This window comes from Solea solea, chromosome 14, assembly GCF_958295425.1.
Source record: "Solea solea chromosome 14, fSolSol10.1, whole genome shotgun sequence".
Lineage (NCBI taxonomy): Eukaryota > Metazoa > Chordata > Actinopteri > Pleuronectiformes > Soleidae > Solea > Solea solea.
The window spans coordinates 11,616,409-11,638,470 of NC_081147.1; the positions used below are offsets into that span (position 1 = coordinate 11,616,409).

General features: G+C 38.6%; 1 protein-coding gene across 2 annotated transcripts in view; it reads right to left on the bottom strand.

The window, feature by feature from the left end:
* LOC131472612 (gamma-aminobutyric acid receptor subunit alpha-2-like) overlaps positions 1–14,334 on the bottom strand; it is a 29,010-nt gene extending 14,676 nt beyond the window's left edge. For both annotated transcript variants that reach the window (XR_009242109.1, XM_058649975.1), the window contains exons 1-6: positions 13,933–14,334; positions 13,322–13,418; positions 10,733–10,848; positions 4,296–4,363; positions 2,298–2,518; positions 470–552 (exon numbers count right to left, since the gene is read on the bottom strand). Coding sequence is in view for 1 of the 2 variants with exons in the window: in XM_058649975.1 (XP_058505958.1) it covers positions 470–552; positions 2,298–2,518; positions 4,296–4,363; positions 10,733–10,848; positions 13,322–13,404 (571 nt within the window). In the remaining variant the exon portion in view is untranslated. The remainder of the gene's footprint in view (positions 1–469; positions 553–2,297; positions 2,519–4,295; positions 4,364–10,732; positions 10,849–13,321; positions 13,419–13,932) is intronic.
* Positions 14,335–22,062: the final 7,728 nt, after the last annotated feature.

The window sequence follows — 22,062 nt, forward strand, 5'->3', positions numbered from 1 at the left end:
CCCACATAAATGTCTTTAAAGTAAAACGTGAGAAGTCAAGGCATTTCAGACATGACCCACCATACATGAATAATGATGCTTGGATTCCAGCAATAATAATAATACATTGTTTTAAAGCAATATCTTAAAAGCAGCTTAAAGCAAAAAGTCTTCATCCAAATGTAAAGAAGCCATGGGAATCGAACCTTTCAGTTCACAAATTAAAAATATTTGGATGAGTTCTTCCATATTTCCCATAGACATTTCCACTCAGTGTTTAATCACTCACTGTATCAATTAAACTGCTGATGCATCATTTGTTAAAATTTGTAAGGCCACTGCCAGTAAAACTGAGCCATGCATTCCAGCTTCACTTGGTTCTTAGGCTGCTCTCTTGCCAAAGAACCAGTGAGGAGAAATTAAAAAACAAAACAAAACAGCATTTTACTTAAATGTTCCCTCAGGTACTACCATCATCAGAGTTACTCACAGCTGCCAAATTTTAGTGGACAGGAATGAAAGTCCATGGGGAAATCCTCCAGGTGCATTGGGCACTCTGCATGCACAGTTAACCTGCATCCAATTCACAGAAAATTAAGTAGACTTTGCAAATGCATGAAAAGTAAACAGCACAGATAAGGCACGCTCTAAAACAAAAAGAAAGAAAATAAAATAAAAAACTCACAAGCCTCATGCACTATTCAAGACGCTCCCATCTGTAATGCCTTGAGACAAAAATCATTAACCTCAACTGTAATCAGCAGAGCAAAGTAAACAAAGTACTGCCGAGGCCAGCACAAACCAAGACTTGTGTGTGACTGCAGGTCGGTTATGTGATAAGAAATGGCACAGGATGTGCTTTTTAAAGCATTATTCAACCGCAACCACAAAATATCATTCAGTATCTTATCTTTCATAATGGTTTTCTTGAAATGCACATTGACCAAAATATGCTTTGTTGGTAAAAACAGTAGGGAGGGGAAATGTAATCACTGTCACTACATCAGAGGACTCCTTTGAGCTCACCCCTCCCTTTCCCAAGTGCATCAGGGAACTACGGTTGCCTTTGCAACTCACAAACGATGCCATTCGTCTTCGTTTGTGTACTAAACCTTTGCTGTAAAATGCAAAACACATGCTCTGACTGGTTTGTCCATTCAGGCTACTGTAGATACATGACGTCTCAGCATGCTGGCCTGTAGGCCCTTGTCTATAATTCATATAAAAGGCTTCTTCCAAGCTTATTCTAAACCAATATATATATATATGTATTATGTTAAAGCAATTAAATAGTTGTGGATCGTATAATGTTGCACATTCAACCTTTAAATACCTGCTACACCTGTCAGTCACACACATAGTACCGCACTATGACCAATGAGTTACTGTTGTTGTGTGTTGTACTGTAGTTTAAGGTTGAATGACGCTTTTACTGTGCTTTATATACCCATCTTAACATTAGTAGTGAAATGTTCTCAGGGCACTTGGCATGTGTAATGTTGCATTAGCACTGGATTACTTTCAGATCTTTAGCATCACCTCTTCCAAATGACAACTGCTGTCTGTTCCCTGTATTAGGAAGTCTAAAGGTGCAACATTTTTTGAAATATTATAATTCTTTTTTAGCTAACAAGACTGACACCACCGTCAGAACTGTGATACAAATGTGTAGCCATAGCCAGCAAGAAAAACAGGGACTCTTAAAAGTGTAGTGCATAACTTTTAAACAAATGTTACATTCTAACCTTTGTCAAACAAGTTCAAACGGTGCTAATTAAGCCTGTGAGCTGTGTTTCTCAGTTAAGCAGCTTGTGTCTCTTCCTGCACACAGGAAGTGATTCATTTCATGTCAAGACAGATGACGGCGACTTTCTGTTAGTGGAGCGAGACGACTACAAAGAGGTTACATTACAACAGAAAACACGCAGAGGCTTTAGAATTGCTTTCAGCTGCTCAAAACGCCTCGCCCTTTGACGGATAAACGTTTCATACACTGGCGCTGCTGCTGTATACACACAAACGCTCCCTCAGTCAGGTCTGATAGTATTGCTTGACACAGCCTGTTATTACATAAGGGACACTTTTGTTTCGCTTCACAAAGAACAAACTGAGGCAGAAGAAAAACAACATAAATCACCAAAAGTTACACACTGCACCTTTAAGCCACTGTCGACAGCTGCAGCAACACATTTCATCATACAGACATGAGGGTGGTGTCAGTCGAACAAAATTAATAGCGCAATTTCCAAAATGCATCACACATAAATGCTATTTTTTTACCCGCAGTTTTGATCAGGACACACTCGTGCTTGAATTACCTCATCGTGTACAGCAGCGTTCCATCATCTTGAATCCTCAGCAGTTTATTAGGCATGGTCATGTTATGAGCCACAGACTTTTTCCCATTATGGAAGAAGGTGTCTGGAGTCCAGATCTTACTCGCCATCAGGTTGTTAAGGGGCAAAATATTCATCGGTCCATTAAATTTCAACCTCTCATCCTTCCAGCTTTGCCGGAAAAAAACATCTATGGTGTACTCCTACAGGCAGAGGGGGAGAAATGCATTAAACTCTACATGTCATCTCTTTTTTCACATATATGAACATGTTCCTATCGCTTCAGAAAAATAACAATATATACGTTTCACCACTGTGTTTTATGGGAGCCTAGACCAGCAGCAGCTCTTCACGACTGACTTCACCGGCCACTGTAATAACTGGGCACTACAACGCTCTCTATTTGTCAAAACTCCATTAAGGTTAGACCTGAGCTCTGTGTGGTCCATGCAGCTCCCTGAGCTGCTGATTTTCTTCTAAGCTGCCTCTGAGGCCTAGACATCTCCTACAATCATATGTTGTCAAAATAAACCACATCAAAAAGGATTTAGGGCAGAAAGGACTGCAGTGTGACATGTGTGTATGTGAGAGAGATTCACACACAACAGGTCGAAGTGAGACAGGGAGATAAAGTTTGTCTTTGATATTTAGATCCTGCTATAATGAAACAACAGAGTAGTATGCTCCTAAATTATTAGTACAACATCTCCATCATGAGACAGGAAAGGAATATCTTCAAATTAAAATGGTTTAAAATGAACAATTTCTTGACTGAATTCTTTTAATGAAAAAAATCGAAACTTCATTTGTTCATTTATTATTTTTGACGTCTTGCACATGCTTGTATGTGCAGCAGGACAATAAAAGCTTGTGGGCCCATTTGTTTAAATATACAGTTGCTCCGTGCTCTTTGCTTGTCTAATGCATATGGAGCCAAATCCAATATGTTTTCTTCTTTTTCTTCGTCTTCTCTGATTCTACTCTCCCAGCCCTGGCTGTCACTGGACCTCCAATAAATACCATAAATCCTATTATGCGTCCACCTCAGCCATCAGCTGAATTGCTCTACAATATCTGAATAAATCAATCAGGCCAAAGAAAAATATTAGTTGTTGCCGGCCGTATCTCATTTTTACGAGACATCTGTCTGGGCATCAGCAGACCCTGAAACAAATCATATATTTTCAGCCTTGTGCACTTTTGTTTGATGTTCATTTTGATAATGAACACGTGGTAATATTTAAAATGACCAACCGGAGCATTCACAAAGATAATTAAGCCCGACTGCTCACACAGTTTGGACACATTCCTGGACTACAAGCTTCAGTGACTGCACCTAAGTCAAAGATGACCTCTGCAAGTGTACTTAGCCTTGTCTGTCCGTCCATCTGTTTGATTATGATATGCGGTGAAAATGTGACATGAGAAATGAAGTAAACGAATCGGAAAGTAATGCAATCAAAGATTTGTTGGTCTAATAGTCAGTCTCAGGGACCTGCTCCACCATAAATGGTGGTTTTACGTTCAATCGAGTGCCTCCTACTTTACATATCTTTCAGAGACCACTGCATCGTAACTGTTAAATCAATAGATCAATCACTTGGAAAATGGGTCTTCTCGAGGGGACGTTGATAATATGAGGTGAAGGTGGGAGCATGTCACAGAATAATAAACAGGACAGGCCAGGATAAACAAAGGAGTGACTTGAATAACAAGAGGACTTTCAATTATTTATAAGATGAAAATTGTTAGATGAATAGACATCATGCTTGTAGCGAGAAAAAACTGGTCCCACTTCAGAGTGGTGTGTATGAAAGGAGGGGAAGTTTGCCGTGAGCAAACTGAAAATAAAACAAAACTAGTGTCTTTTCTTCTTTTGACTATCAACGGGCAGCACAAGGCCATCCTCTGGAATGACAACAACAGAGACGCGGCTGAATAATTCAACACAATGAATAAATGTCCAATATCTGCTCTCACCATGTCTGTGTCTGAAACTGGTCCAAAGCTTGTGACATAGATGTTTGTCTTCACCTCCGTTACTCTGTCTGGATTAGGAGACAACAATCAGAGGCATCAAGGGATTCAAATGCTGCAAAAGAAGAAACTTTAAAGGCAGTGAAGTGGTGAATATGTGATATTTTATTTATCTATGCAGGGGTTGGGTGTCTTTTTTTGGCACAAGTAATGAAAGATCAGAGAATATTTTGTGCCCTAAGCCCTATTTTTCATTCTTTTAACATTTAGGGTGTTTCTCTATAGAACTTAACCATCTTTAAAGTTATCTGTCATTTATTTTCATCATTTATTGATAATAAATAGTGTCATCCATAAATATTCAGCATTTATCGATGATAAATATTGTCGTATTCTTCCTGGCAATAGCTATCAGTATTTATAGTCAAAAATAAAACAAGTGGTGGCTGAGTATATCACTGACTTTGATTAAAACAACTGGAGCTCTTCATACAATTCTAACATTTACCTGCTGCCTTTTTCACCTTAAAAGTCATCAACACAGGAAGACATTTGTGTACACGTGCACAGGGATCACAAAAAAAAAGAAATACAATACCAAATCCTATAAAACAAAATACTATATATATCACATTCTTTACTATACATAAAATGTAAATAAAGCAACAGCATTTTAGCTGAGTCATGCTGTGGGCTGTTTATTTCTCCGTTATGGGAGAAGAATATCTGTAACACAGTTGGGGGATTGTGTCTTTGAAAGAGCTTGAAATGGCACAAATGTGTTGTTAACAGCTTCAATGATTAAGACCGCGTAAAATAGGGGTGTCAAACATATGGCCCACGGGCCAGAACCGGCCCACCAGTTCGACCAATCCGGCTCACAGGATGAAATTGTTAAAAAATTTGCAGCATAATTAGAATCTAATCATCAAGTTTGTGATATCGTGTCATCCCTACACGTGTAGTGAATAGAGAATATAAGCAGCACTATTTAATTTACAGTGTTTACATCATAGTTAGCTGCTGATCATCCTCCAGAATCCATCTAGATTTGTTTGTCAGTCAGATGGAACTACACAGTGAAAGAGCTGGTTTCACCTACACGCCAGTGTACAAAGCAGTTTGTTGGCAGCTCTTGTAAGACTAAATTAAATGAGCGACGGTGACACATAAGACAGAATTGTCCTAAATGCTCACAGCGATGTGACAGACAGGAAGAGCAAAGCCTCATATGTTTCCTATTCAAGTGATAATGTGTGACTGCATCAGCGCTGCTACATCAGGTCCATTTGCTTTCTCTCGACACTCTTGTCTCTTTCAATAATTACTAAAGCTTTCACGTTTTACTCTACAGCGCCGCACTACACAGCAAACGGCGTCTCACATGCGATCTAAAGAGATCGTTACTCCTAAATAAAGCGCTCTCATGCATGGCAGGGCGGGCCGCAGTCCACGCTCCCTCTAACAAAAAGATACTACGGAAGTGCTTTCTTATTCATAAGGTGATGTAAATCAAGAGGAAGTGGCAGGTTGCCGGGTAATAGGTGCATTTCATTTAACATGATATATGGTGGGGTGTGTTTGTTGATGCAAGCCGAGCCTTTTGTGATCAGGCTTTTTACTGCGACTGCATTCGTTTGACTTACTGTATGTAAAGAGAAAGCTTCTCTATGATAAGTAAAATTCAAGGTTGCGCCAAACACACTCAGTACGTCTTGTGAGAAGACATAATGTGTTTTATCAGAACAGCATAATGTGCCTTTATCTAATCTTCTCAATGGATTCATCTGAAGTCACTCCTTTCAGTCCATTATACAGTGTGAACGTGTATTTTACATACACATATATACAGTATTTTAGTGAAGTGAAATGAAATGAAGAATACACTTAAAATCACTGTGATGCTGCTGGGTTTGTTTAATTGGATTCAATTTGACCAGTTTTCATTTATTTATTTAATTGTTTCAGATCTTTCACTCATAAAACTTGTTTGCTTTATTTGAGTGACGTTGACGTCAATTTTATTTTATTTTTTCAATCCCAACTTCCTCTGTTGTGGGGATGAGACGTGTGTCTCAGATCTACTGTCTGATGATCAAATAACACGTTTACCTCTGAAAATGAGTAAAAAATAAAAAGCGTATTTTTGGGCGTAAAACAACTGAAATTCTGATTTTTGGAACTACGTAACACATTTGTCTTGAACTTTAATGTTGTTAGATATTGCGACGTCTTTGATTCACTTCTTGATGACAAACAGGTTCAAGTATAGCCCAACTTTTATTAGTCTGGCAAACAACAAAATGTTTAACCGCACATTGCTCTCTTTTCTTTGCTTTATTTATTTGTAATATGTTGTCTATATGTTTACTGTAGGCTGTGAACCAAATTGCCCCCAATAGATAATAAATACACCTTGAACCCAACACAAGTCTAACAAGATGAACCAAAATATCTACTCAAACAGTTAAATGCCAACATTGCTGACTAGGGAAACAATATTAAACTCAGAACAACTCAACGGGAGATGAAGAAATGTAATTAAAAAGCAGTAAAAAAGACCTCCTTTAATCACTGCTGTGTTGGAGCAATCAGCAGTAGGAAGTTTGAAGGATAGTTAATTTAATGGCTGCTATTAAAACACATGATGATAGTTTGATCAACAAAGTCAAATTAGTCTTGGCTCAAAAATATTTAGTCTCTGTCTGAATTGATGTCACTCACTCCCCTGACTCACTGCTGTTTTGTTGTTGTTGTTGTTTTCATTCGTGTATTGTTTTTTTTTTACTGCTGCTGCTTTATCTCCCTCCACACTGGCAGCAGTTCAGCTGACATTTGGATAGTTTCACTGTGGCATGTGCAGTCCCCAAAAACAGGCAGGTTACATCTGACCAATTAAAAATGGTCCAATGGGCCCATCTGTACCAAACAGCATGTGTACATTCTTGCTGAATGAACAAACATGGCGTCGTCCTTGAACCTATAAATACATGTTTAAATGTCCTCAGGCGTTTTTAAATATCGTAAACGTGTTTTCTTCAGAAGGCTGTGTGTTTTTCTAGGTTTGCGATTGCAAGGATACATCATTTGATCAAATACGGTTTGGCAATAATGCTCTACTCGTTTACACACTCCACTGTAGCTGCTTTGTTTTTCCAAAGCTCTATGTGTTATTGTTTTTTCCCTGGTGTTTTGTTTTATTTGTGATTTTCTTTTGTATATGATTCTCTGTCCAATTGCAGCAGGCCTATTTAGCCATGAAATGGCTGTAAGTATTTTGTGTTTGCTATGAATAAATTCAAGAGAAATGTGCAGCCTAAGCCCACACAGTAATTCATTCAATGCAGAAACGATTACAGTGGGTTTTTTTCTCTCTCTCTCTCTCATGAAACCTTCTAGTAGCCTCAAGGGGACATGTGGGTTCATCTCGAAATCCTGTGCCCTAGATTCATCTTCTCCATCTTCACCATTTGATTTTCACTAGATGCAAAACTCACATCTCTTGCTCAGTGCAATAACACGGTGAAACGCTGATGTGCGGTTATTGTCTGAACAATAACCTAATGTTTGTCCTTGATGTATTATCACACCGTTTTACTGTATGTGCAGTCTAATGAAATCTATAACCACAGACGTGCATTTGAGTTTACCTTCTTTAATATTTCTGTGTCTCATTTCGTCTAAAATTGTTATTATTAGGTTATTATTTAATCTGTAGATTGTTTCCATGTTGTAGTGGATCATACAATAGAGGTGTTTTTTACAGTGTTTTGAGTCTCGGGTTTTAATGTTGTGTCTTGCCTCAATATTAATAATTATTTGTTACCTTTTATATTTATATTCTAAAAAAAGATTAAACAATTGTTTTTTTTCTGTGTTGTTTATCGTCTGTGAATTACACATAAGTAAAGAAGTACATCTACTTTATTGTCTACATAATAAGAATGCATGAGCATGCATAGGGATAGTAAACATATTTTATGACATTTTTGGATGAAAGTATTTAATTATACTGTAAATCAGAGTTGATAATTCATACTGAGAGAGACAATAGTGAAGTGCAAAAAAAAGCAGAGTTTCAAAGTTGCAACTCATGCAACTTTATGACTTTATATCTGTGATTTGTAGTATTGTGAATGGTATTTTGAAAATAAAGAATATTTTATTATATATTAGCAAGCTTTCAATGAGTTAAACTCAGACAACGTGTGCATTTAATGTTCAAGCATAAACCTATAATAGACCTTTTTCACAGCAGATATTTTCATGACATTAGGGTTAAACTCCAGGTTTAAGAGAGCCCTGCTATTGCTCAAGTTCACTTTTAGCCTGTAGGGCCCCCAAAAAATGTCTATTGTAATTCTGCATATATGTTTCTTGTATTTTAATAAAGAGATGGAGATATATTGAGATATATGGTCATTATAATACTGCTAAAACAATACACCTAATGTTAGCCGAAGACTTTATCTCTGTGCTGTATATATGTATACAATTTACATTTGTATATACTGCCGTTCACTGGAATTCAGCCTCCTTTTTTTTGGCACGCTCCTTCAACTGTGAAAACTGTCAAAGGGACTGACTGTGTATCCCTGAATTTACAGTATGTATGAGTGAACACAGTCATGCAGCTGTGATAATTCGCTTTTTCAGCCATTATAAATGTGTTATAAAACAAAATGCAGAGAAGCGTTAACATGTTTTTCCCCATAGATGAGACGATGACGAACTAATGTGTCTAAATTGTGGAAAATTCCATCTGATGTCATTTTATTTTTCGACAAGATTCTGCTCCATTGTGTTGAGGCTGTGTATACGACTGGCTACAGTGCATTAATACACTCTTAGTGTTGGGGGATTTGGCTCCCACTGGGGCCCAGTCTGATAAAAATGCATGTCCTCCTGGTGCTTTAAGACACTTTAGATAAAAGCGTCTCCTTTATGTTTGGATGTTTTATTTAAATGTTTTATTTCAGATGCCAGATTTCCCTCTAAGGCTGTTTCAAACATGATCACTTCTCGTCTGTTACGTTGTCAATGCCACAGCCAAAGCTAAAAGGTAAAAAAAACCTCACAAATTTTGTATTTTTATACAGACACGTCAAGTACAAATTGAGTTGATTGATTAAAAATTGATTAAACTGCACACTGCAGCTCAAAAAAATGAGCCACAATGATGAGCTTTTTCTCCACAGAAGATAAACTGGCAGCATTATTAGTGTTGGTCCAGTTGTATAGGCCGAGCCAAACTAGTGGAAGTCTGTTCTCCATATGTCGGCTCCTGGGCCGGGCCGATGGCCCCAGGAATTTGAATTTCAAATGGAACCACATCCTGAGGGAGGAATTCAGCTTTGGGAAGAGGGGCCAGCTGGAAGTGAGATGCCAAACATGGATGCTGATAGGAGAAGTGAGGAGCACCAGAACAGGCCACACGAGGAGATACAGTTCCATGAACTACAAAGTAGTGTCCCAGATAAAAAATTATTGTATTTCATTTTGCTCAAACTGCTTAAAATATATCAAGGCTTAGGAAGAAGCTTGAGGAATCAATGTTTTAATGCTACCGTTTACCAAATGTCCATCCATCCTTCCATCCATCCATCTTCTACCGCTTTATCCTCCACATGAGTTGCGCCAATCTCAGCTGACATAGGGCGATAGGAGGGGTACACACTGGATAGATTGCCAGTCCATCGCATGGCCACATATAGAGACAAACATCCATTCACTCTCACACTCACGTCTACGGTCAATTTAGAGTGTCCAATTTAACGAATCCGTTTACCAAAAGTATTTACAGTATATGTATATTTTTAATTTCTCATTATATTGGGTTTTTTCCACCATGTGGATTTACTCATATCACAATATGACATGTATCGCAACACACAGTTTCCAAAAAGCAATCATACTCACACCTCATTATGTAATTTAATACATTTTATAATTAAAAAAAAGAAGCTTTGAAGCAAACAACTAATGGAACTAAAATAACTGCAATTGATAACAAGTCAATTGAAATATTTAACTGTTTCAAACTTGTGTCATAACCTTAACCTTTTTCCACCAATTCAAATTCCAACAGTGCATTTGTAGATAAACACTAACCATAAAGATAAACACTACTGCATTTATTGAGTCTAGTTCCATCTCCTTCTAAACGAACTCGGTGTGCATTTTCTGTGGGAAGAAAAAACGAACTAAATGTGGCCACTTTTGCTGCTGTTATTTTCCGGGGAAGTGGAGTCTGTTATATAATCTAAATATTTTGTGTTTGTCAGATTATTCTTGAGTGGATTGCTGCCAAAGTTTGTCAGCGCAACAAAAGCTGACATTCAAAGAAATGTTCTCACTCCAAATGAACCATTCAGAGACTCAATCTGTCATAACAAAAACTAGACTGCATAAATTATACAGATGTGATCTACAGAACATACCCCCGAGACCAGGTCGTAGACGGTTGTCGTATCCGTCCAGCAGACTGTCCAGGATCCGTGTGAACAGGGTGATGTTGGTTTTGAAGGCATCAGATGTGGCATCAGCATTCACTGATCTAGTCAATAGACACAGAACAACAAAAAGGGGGGCACCTCAATAAACATGGATACGATTAAAATTGAAATGCATTTAAATTCACATCTCAGTGCTTTGATTTATGGAGGGTAAATGGGAGGGTTATTATCTGACAGAGACCCCATACATCCCACACAGACACGTACCATACATACACACACGTTGTTTTCCATGATGACCCAGTTCAAAGCGAAACGTTGTTGGAGCCAAAACACAACTGAATATGCTAATTTAATCAGAGCAGGGGATTCATGGTAAACTAATTCAGATAAGGTGCTACATCAAACCAAACATTTTCAAAGTCTCTGTGAGTGATGGGGGGTAAAGCACGTTGCGTCCATTTATATGTATGGAACGTGCTGTATATATATCTTCATGATAAATAAGAGGAAAATAATGAACATTTCTGACGCATTTGACAACAAACCAATGGTTAAATGGCTGCAAGTCCTGAATTGCTGACCATAAATTCAAGAACATTAACATGTTGTTTTTCCTTGTTAGAGTGTGGTGTCGACACTCAGACTAATGTGTAACAAATGAAAAAGGAAGATATTCCCATTCACTGGATACAGTGCAAATAGACCAATTTCACAGCAGACATTTTGATTTCAGGCTTTGATTTGTGAAAAATGCACAGCCTGACAGACAGAATTTGATTTGTTTTCCTGTATTATCATTTAAATAAGACTTTCACAAATACAAATAATTTGATTGCCAAGGAATCTAACCTACCAATGTAAAAGTCAGTAATAAGTCACCTCATGGTTTCACACATGGACAAAAAGTGCATATATTCCTCTGGTTTGCTGGATGAGGCTAACCTGGAAATTACAATATTGTCAATAGCCACCAGGGGAGCATTTCTCCTGGTTGTAAAAATAGGTATATAAGAAAAAACCTTACATCTCACTGAATTTACAGCATAGTTGTAGTTGTAGTCTCAATCACTAGTTTTAGCTCTTTTCCAAGAGAACATCATTTATTAAATGAGCATATTATGTTTCTGTTTAGGTGAAAATAGATGATAAAGGATGGCACATGTTACATCCAATAGCAGCCTGGTGGCAACATCTCAAATTGGGAATCTCCAGGCTTCAAAATTAGATTTTAGTTTTGTATAAGTGACATCACTAGTTTTACGTGAATTACAGGCCCATAGAGAGTGTGAGTACAGAAAAGGTGTATGCATCCCACCAATGCACCAATGATTTTCATGATGGTCACTGACTGTGACACTGTCAGTGGTCGGGTGACAGCAGGGGACACTGAGTGAAACAGTGACTCTACAGTGAAATAAGATCCATTTGAAAGTATAAAAATAGGAAATCCCCAGGTGGAGGTGTCGCTGTTGATGCTACAAATAAATAAATACATGTATGGGAAAAACTGACTGTTAAAAAAAAAACTGAAATATTAGTATTCATATAAGCATTCATTTTATGGGATTATTAAACTGTGGCGAACAGCCATAAGAAATCAATTCAGAGCCAACACACATTCACACCTACGGTCAATTCAGAGTCTCTCGTTTAGCCCAACACCCAAATCTGCAAAGTACAGTATTTGGACTGAGGGAGGAGCAGAGAAAAACCTGTGTTCACACAGAGAGAAGGCCCTCAGCCAAACAGCAATTCATGTATGTCTTAAGGGTTATGGTTAATTAAGGATAATGTACCTTAATGTTGTATCAAAATGTGTGTTGTGTAATGGACTAACTGAAGCCAGGGTCATGGTAGCCTCAGTACTGTACAGAGCCTCTTAAGGGACAAAAAAAAGACCTCGCGGATTACAATGTGAGATCTTACAATAGAGCTATAACACATTACTATTACTGTTGTGATCAATTCAATTTGGCGATGCTAAAGAACAAACTTAAAAAAAAGCGTCTGCTAAATGCTTAGATGTAAATTTAAATGTAAATTCATGCAACAAGCCTCTGGTGGCCTCTGCTGGTCATATTGGCAAGTGCAAGTGTGGAAACACAAACAAACAAACAAACAAACAAACAGACACACAGACACACAGAGCCACTAAAAACAATCATTCACTCCCACTCCGTGGAGTGAAGTAATAAGATGGAAGTAGCCAAAGCAGTGATACATGTAAAAAATTCAATTTGTTCAGAAATATGGACACATATTTAGTTTATTAGTACTGCTAACATAAATTAGCAATCATACTTTTTACACATATGTCCTTCTTCTCTCTCTGAAAAAATGGATTCTGAACTCCTAAAGAGCAGCCGTTTAGTCAAAGAAGAGGTTGGTTAGAGGGGAAAAGAAAGAGCTCCACCATCCATCATTTTCCATGAGTGAAACACACTTTGGTGAGAACATTTCTCATCACTGCTGACAATGAGCTGCACGAGCTTTAGTCTTGTCAGTGTGTCATCGTGTTCTTCGGCCCCTCGGTCATTAAAGGCGTCTCCCGTTCAAAAAGAAAGGACTCACCTGGTTTTCCACAGAGCTGTGAGCGCCAGCAGGCAGAAGAGAAGAGGAGACGCGCAGCTCCAGCTCCTGCTCCTGCTCCACATGGCTGCTTCTACACCTACATGCACACACGACAGGACAGACAGACAGATAGACGCTGTGATGGGGGAGAAAGAAGCGGCTTCAGTGGCTTTCAGTGTCAACTAGGAGCTGTGAGTCTGTCGGTACTTTTTTTTTTTTCCTGGGGATTCCCTTCAGTTGGGGGGGGGGCAGAGAGAAGCGGCGGTGACAGCAACTGACAGTAATTAGTATTCACTGACACGTCCCACGTACGCCTCCACTTGCACAACATTACAATTGGATGAAGGCAGAGCACTGATTTTACGCCGTGTCACCATTTTAGATAAGAAAAGTGAATATTTTAATACAAGGAAAAAAATTATAAAAGAGGAGGAAAATGATGAGCTCCACCTCCTCTCCCACGCGCGCGCTCTCTCTCTTTCTCTCTCGCTCTCTCTGATAATAACCTAAATAATAACATCAAAATAAATGTCTCCTTTGTGTGTGTGTGTGTGTGTGCGTGTGTGTGCGTGCGTGTATGTGTGTGTGTGAGTGTGTGGGAGCAGACTCACCTCAGGTGCACAGAGTACCTGCTGCTGCAGCTGGAATCGTCGAAGATGTAGGAAAGTTAAGGACAGATCACCGCTCGCTCCTGTTTGGATGAGACTGTGTGAGTGCAGGAGTGTCATGAGAACAAAGCTGATTAATCATAGTCCCAGTTCAGCAGCAGCAGCAGCAGCAGCAGCAGGAATGCACTCGAAATGCATTGGCTTTCATCATGCCCTAAAAATTTAAGGTAAAGATTATTCAAAAGAAAAATGGCATAATGAAATAAAATATCAACTAGGAAAAAAAAAGAAAAGGTGTTAAAAAAAATAATAAACAAGCAGGTGTGTGAGAGGATCCTAGGCGTCAAATTGCCCTCCTCAGCTTAGTGTAGGAGCTCGATGTGAATCGTGATAAGCAAGGAGCACATCTCAGTCTGCCTCATCTCCACTGAAAAACTACAAAGGCTGAGGAGGAGAGAGACACTGGGTCCTAAAGGTAGTTTGGTTTCCAGTGAGTCTCCCTCCTGCAGACCACAGACCACAGACCACACAGTCCAGACCCTGAGCACTGGTGAGGTGACTAATGACTGTCATTGTCAGTGCACAGTGGCATGTTGATTATGCAAAACAGCTAAATGTCACAGAGTTGTGGTGAAGGGGGAAAATGGCATGTTTAGAAATGGAGTGTATGGGGATTAATCTGTTTGGGTGATCGTGGGTGTTGTTTTACTCTGGGGACACACAGGAAACATGTTCACATCACTTTTAGACACAATTTCTTCTGATTTGGGCAATTTTTACTTCATGGTAGTGTTTTTATTGCTCCTTATGTTTGGTCTTCATGAACAGGAACGATGCAACATTATGTGTAGGCTGCATCCTTCATCTTAAAACAGGCTCTGTCAAGCAACAGTAGGCTATCAGACCCGTCACCTGACTGAGGGGGTGTTTGTATGTATACAGCAGCAGTGCAGGGGCGGCAGTGGACTAGGTTTTTTGAGCAATAACTAACTTTTGTGGGGATTCTTCTTCTTGACACTTTCCTGTTGCTACCACAACCTTGTCATGTGTATATTCTAGTTTTATCTTGAACCAGAAACTCAGTTATTAGAGGAAAAACTTAAAACTTATAAAACTGTTTCCATAATACTCTTTCTCTTACAGATTTCTTACATATCATACACTGTCTGCTTTAGGAGCTGTTCTTTCAGAACCACATGTCCATTATTGGACAAATGTATCTCTATCCGTAAGTTACATTAAACTATAAATAATAATAATAATAATAATAATAATAGTAGAATAGACACTTTGTAGATTGTGTTACGTTATAGTGTACTCTGTGGCGTCACACACAAGAAAGAAGAGCTGGACCCTAACCGTCTCGTCAAACACATGTCAGCCATAAAACAAATGTAATGATAAAATAATTGAACATATAGCAGAAGGTAAGAGGTAAATGTGGGAGACACACCTTTGAAGACAGTGGCAGCTACAACACCTGACAAAGGGGAAAAATAAAGATTTGACAAAAGCTAAACAATGCAGTGACACAAATTTGGGGTAATTAATTATACATAAAATAATTACAAATCCAAATATTGATAATGAATATGTGCTAATGTTACAATGTTATCTCCGCAAATAGCATGTAGACAGGTTGAGAAAAAAGGATGAAAGAACAAAAGGGAGTTATGTTCACTGATAACCCTGCAGTGCGCACACACACACACACACACACGCACACACACTGACATCTGTTCATTCTGCCTAAATACAACCTTATCCCAACCGTTAACCATAACCAGTTAATGACTAACCATTACCTTAACCTAACCACAATACTAATCTTAAACCTAAACTTAACCGCTCCTTCAGAAATGAGGTTCTGCCTCATTAGGACCAGGGTTTGGGCTCCATGAGGACTACTGGCCCTGACATGGTCAGTGTACACATGTGCACACACACACACAAACACACAGAGCGAGAGAGAGAGAGAGAGAGAGAGAGAGTAATATCTCCATGCCCTCAGAGGACATTGATGACCCTAACCTTAACCCTTAAACCACTGACCTGAAATCAAACACCAATCAACTGATATTTAGTCCATAGCTCCCTCAGATTCACACAGACGCTCATGCGCACACGCACGCACGCACGCACACACGCACACCAAATTATCAAGCCGTCACTGCCTTCCTTTGCTCTGCTTTTGATTTGAGGGCTGTCCCATTTATCTGTGTTCTAATCCATACCTGTGACAGGTGATCAATGACACGGCCCATTCTCAATAACAGCAACCCACAGGCCCCACCATCTGGTGCAGCACAGCAGGCAGCTAAGACACGTCCAGCTGAGAAAAACAGAGCACATCAAGGACCAAACAAAGAAATCGTACCTTTTATTTAGTTAAACTGTGTTGGCATGTATTTCTTTTTTTCTTTGTCTGAAGTTGGATTTTGCTTGTGCTGTCATCCACTGGGTTACATCGTCTTACAGCACGTTGTTTATTGCTAGATGTTGCATCATTGTCAGCTGACTGCCAGGCCCGAGTGTCCCCGGTGGGAACCATGAGTGACAATGCATATTGATCAAGTTAATGGAGAAGGAGGTGAGTCAGAGGTGAGAGGTAGTTCTTCATATTTAATTGAAAAAAATAATGATTAAATCCCTTAATAATATTTTCACCCTGAAAAGAAGCAGTCTGGAAAAATATCCTGAAGAGAAATTATGTTAAAATCCTCATGGATACAGTAAATAGTAAACAGTAAATTAGCTCTGCGGTTTGTCATTTATAGATAAAGCTGCATACTCAATATTAGAGACTGCTTAGCTTCCATATCCATGTCACCACCAAAATATAATTATTTTCCCCTGGGCCATTACTTACATCTATGGAAAAATTCATCCAAATCTGTCCTTTTGTTTGAGTTGAAACTCACACAAACAAACAAACAAACAAACAAACATCCTTGTTGTAGAATCAAATACTACTACTATCCAAATATTATAACTCAGAAGTATAATTAAGAGAGGGCTGAGGGACTCCAAGCTGTCCTTCAGATGGTAACACACACTTGTCCTTTAACCCGCTCTGATTTAGTGCCTCATAATTATGAGATACTAAGTCATAATTATAAGTCATAATTGTGAGAATCTAAGTCACAATAATGGGATACTAAGTCACAATGAGATACTATCTCATAGATATTAGATACTAAGTCATAATTGAGGGATACTACCTCATAATTATGAGATACTAAGTCACAATAATGGAATACTTAGTCACAATGAGATACTATCTCATACATATTAGATAATAAGTCATAATTATGAGATACTATCTCATAATTATGACTTACTAATATATAGATATTTATTTTTTCAAGTGGCAGAAATTGCCTTCCTACATTTCCAACAGCCAAATAAAGGTAAAGTGCACAAATACCAAGGGAGCTAATTTACAGATGTAGATTCAGACAGACAGGGATTGACTGATGTGCTCTCAGTCAGTGGGGGAGCAATTCAATCAAAGACACAGGTAACATTAGAGAGTGCTGCTGCTGCTGCTGCTGCTGTTATGCATTTAAACAAGCCAACATGACAGGTGCAAGTAAATATGCTCATTATGTCTCATGTGCCGTCTGTGTAGTTGCGGTAGAACAGAGTGAAATGGCACAGAATAAAATGCTTAAGAGCCATGTGGGGTGATATGACTCACATGCACGCACAAATGTTCACACACATATCCTCACACACTCCCATAAAAAAAAAAACACACACAAATAGAAAACACACACAGACACACATACTGACCTCTGCTGGAGAGTCACGGTACAAACATCGGTGGATGTGGACACAGATTGCAGCAGCACACAAAGAGATTTCCATCACACACCGGTGTGATGTTGTGTATGAACAACTCAAAAGCAGCATTGTCACACATACGCCGCTCACTTTATTGTATTCGCCAGCACACACAGCAGATTCACAGAAAATCTAATTTGCCTCTGCTGTTATGATTTGATTTGATCCTCACGGCACAAGGTGGTTTGTGTCTCTGATGACATTTTGGGCAGGAAATACCTGAGCCTTTTGTACAGCTCGCCCTTGTCAGCTGCATGTCATCAGGAGTTGATTCACCAGGCAGTGCTGGAAATGCTAAACCCTTCTCAGGCCTGTTACCTCGGCAACAAGTCATGCATGGCAGAAGAAAGATGTTGCAAGAGGAAAAAAGATGAAGAGCCCACGGAGGGGCTCTGACACTCTTAAAGAGATAGGTCGTCCTCTGAAACCATTTGGTCAAACTGCACCAGATCACCCACACGGCCATCACATGGTACGTGTCCAAACAGCTCACAAATCATTACGCCAAAACAATGTTATTAATTATACCTGCATTTGACAAAATGTCCACTGTGAGAAAGGCAAGTAAATCAAATCTTGAAGGGTGATCAATCGACAAATGATGTTTGTGACAGGAGCAGAGAGTAAAGGACATAAATAGGTGGGTGAACATCTGGAGTAGAAAAATAATTCGAGATACATAGTTGTTGTTTTTTTCAACACTATAGACATAATACTACTTCTGGCAACTGAAACATTGTGGTAATAATCTTGTAATACTGTGATAATACCATTTGAAAATGCAATTACCAGCTTGGCGACAATAATTGTAATAGTGTAATCTTCACATAAAATGTTTGTGAATTACCATATTACAAAGTTGAAATCCATCCACTCCTATGTCCCACACTATTCCATTGTAATTACCAAGCTATTACTTGGTGATTACTATAAAATAAGCTGAACCACTATTAATTACTATTACTGTAGTATTTCCACAAGTTGTATTTGTTTCATTATTCCAACCATAATACATCTTCATGTGGAGGGAATGAAACCTGACAAAGTGTAAAAAAGTAAATGTTTGTATTTATATAATGCTTTTCTGGTCTTGATCACAGCTCAAAGCCAGCTGCTGCCGGCACAATTAAGTGCACGTAGACTAGTGAAGCCATGAATCGAATCTGCAACCTTCAAGTTGAAAGACCACCATGTGTCCTAAGTATGTCAGAATAGACAACACTTGGTAAAGAAATGACTAATTCTTGGCAGCGCAAGGAACGTTTATCAGAAGAATCCGTAACAAAATGAGATGAGCTAATGGAGATAATCATATCTTTAGCTCACATTAGCCTGGAGGACTTTTATTATGACACCATGATAAGTTTAATATCATAAAAAATGTAATCAAAATGCTGAAGAACACCTCAGCTTTGAGTCCAGGGAACCACAGATGGAGACAAATAAAAGTTCAAGTAGAGTTCATGTTCTTAGCTGCCACATGATGTCACTGCTACACGATGCTAAGGCCCATACTGCATCTTTGCATCCTACTTTCTGTGTCTTATATAAGTCATGTAAATGAATCACACTCACACTATAAGCTTATAAAAATTAAAAGGTCACTTGCATGACATTGTCAAATGCTATTTATGTAGCAGGAGTTTACTGCACTCTCTGTTGCTAATTTCCCTCAGGTTACCAAGGAAACTAAACGGAGTGCAATTCAGCAGTCCTCTGTGTTTTGCCCATCATATTGCATCTGCCATCTTCAGCTCCGAGTCTCTCTCTACAATAAGTCCCTTTTTTATCCACAGCTAAATTTAACTGCTGAGCCCGTGTGTACAAATAGCAGAGTTAAACCGTAGCCTCACACTTGGTTTACATAGTTCACTGTCACAGGCTGATAATGTAACTCTCGTCCTGTAGGAGAGAAACAGCACTGAGAAATAAGGATTTTTTAATATTATATTAAATATAAAAATATAATTAAGGAAAATGGGGAATTTTTATTTAGATCATGAAGATGGAGTTCAAGCTCAAAAAGATGATTGTGTTATATTATATTTCTATCGTCATTCAGCAGTCCAACATGGAGTATTTCTGTCTTAGGTTGAAAGGGTGCATTTTGACTTATTTATTTATGGAAATGTTTTTGTTGTATGATGCAGGCTAATGGAATCGTGGCAGTTGTGAAAGGATGTTAATCCCTAGCGAATCTTCTAAGTCTAATCCTCTTCTGCAAATTTTAGGCAAGGTGAGGCAAATTTACAGAGATGGCAGTACGATGATTTCTCATATACAATCAAATGTTCTGAGGGTTCGATGTTCGTGCACATTCAGCCCCAGTTTCTCCCCAGTTTTCATTCCCTGACTCCCTAAACCATGTCATGATATAATGTTGGTGAAATACTTAAATTATATGTAATCTCCCCCTAAAAAACATTGTTTGAGTTTACTGTCAGTTTGGCACAAAATAGTGAATTGTGAACAAAGCGTTTAATTGCAATGTTCATACCCTCATCTAATAAACTTAATGATTGTGGATCCTGTAAGAAAAGATCTGTAATACCTCTTCACTCTTGCAAATTGCTTGCGAAAACACAAAATTGTCAGTGAAAATTCTGAAAATCATTATTATCTTTCAAGTAAGCTTCAAGTAATTCAACAAATTACAGATTTGATCACATTCTGAGAAACCATCCAAACTTTGCTGAAAATGTTTTTGTATTTGCAGAGATATTAAGAACCTAATTATCTCAAACAGGGGCACGTGAAAGTAACCGAGCTGTTAACATAAGGCGAGTTTGTTATTGTTGTACAGACTCCTAACTCTAAAACTATAGAACGTCATGATGAATTATTGACAGAAATGAAAACATGACAATGAAATACACCTGATCAATTATTTCCAATACTGGATAATCACCTGAAACAAAAATGGTGTTTTCAGTACCTCTGTTTCCACTCTGTTGTGTTGTACCATCATAAATCTACAGACACCAAGAATTCAATTAAAATACTTAGCGTTATTTAATTAAATATGACTTTACCTGAAGACCACACATGGAAGAGGATTAGCAAGACAATCAGTTGGTTACAATACCCAAATTAATCACTAGATGTCACTAAAGCCAATACTCTTACTCAATATTTTGAGTAAGAGCAGCAAACACAACACTGACATAACCATTTCATGTTTGTGGCAAACATGTGAGCAAATTACCTTTATTGCTCAAAGAAAAACTTGTCAAACTGTCAAAAAAAAAAAAAAGTAGTAAAAAAACTAAAAAACATTCCCGTAGTGCTTTTGATTTATTTGTTCTGTTTGGTTTTTTTAGTTTTCAGTGGCAGGACACAAACAGTAGTCACCAGCTTGGCATACGATGAGCTGTGACACAAAACTGGCGAGCTACAGTACCAGCTGTTGTTTTCTGAGCACAGACACAGAGAAGAGGAAGGGGTAACAAGAGGATGGGGAGGAGGGATAGATGTTTAGCTCGTCTCTCAGTCTTGTTATCCCATTTTGAACTTAACAGTGACATAATGTGGGATCTGATTGGCACTTTTGTCTTTATCCTAATATGAAATAGCAAGGAATAGGCAGAATGGGCCCAAAATTATCTAATTAAATCATGGCTGGGTTCCATTTAGCTTCCTCACTTGCAGGGTTGATGCTGGATCACTGTCACAATGTCCCGACTGACATGAACTGAACACAGCCATTGTTAATGTGATTAGTTACAGTTGCTTGATAAAGCATTCAGTGTAAAGAGAGCGTAACTCTATGTTGCACTTCTACTGTTTAGCAGAGTTTTAGATGCGTTGGCTAATTTTTTCAGATTTAAGGGGCCGTTTTTAATGCTAAGTTTATTCTGCAGTTCTTCCCCACATAAGAGTGTCAAATGGCTTATCCGACAGTTGAGTATGGTCAACAAATATTTAATGTAGTCACCTGACATGTTTACGGATAATGCAAAGAAGAAAACAGTGGTCCCAAAAATGTAAAGAGTGAAACATAAGCCGAAAATGACATGGGGAGATGACCAAGAACACAGAGCATGAAAAAAGGGGAGGAATAGTTTAGTTAAGGGCTGAATAACCAAAGGCTAACCAAGAAACCAAACAAAAGGACTCACCACAGACACTGGGGACCACAGAGACTAAATACACTACAGAGGCAGGGGCAACCAAACACAGGTGTGACAAACAAGACACAGGTGAAACACATTAGGGCGGGGCAGACAATTATTAGGGCGGGGCAGACAATCAGGGAAGCAAAACTGGACAAGGTACGCAGATAAAACC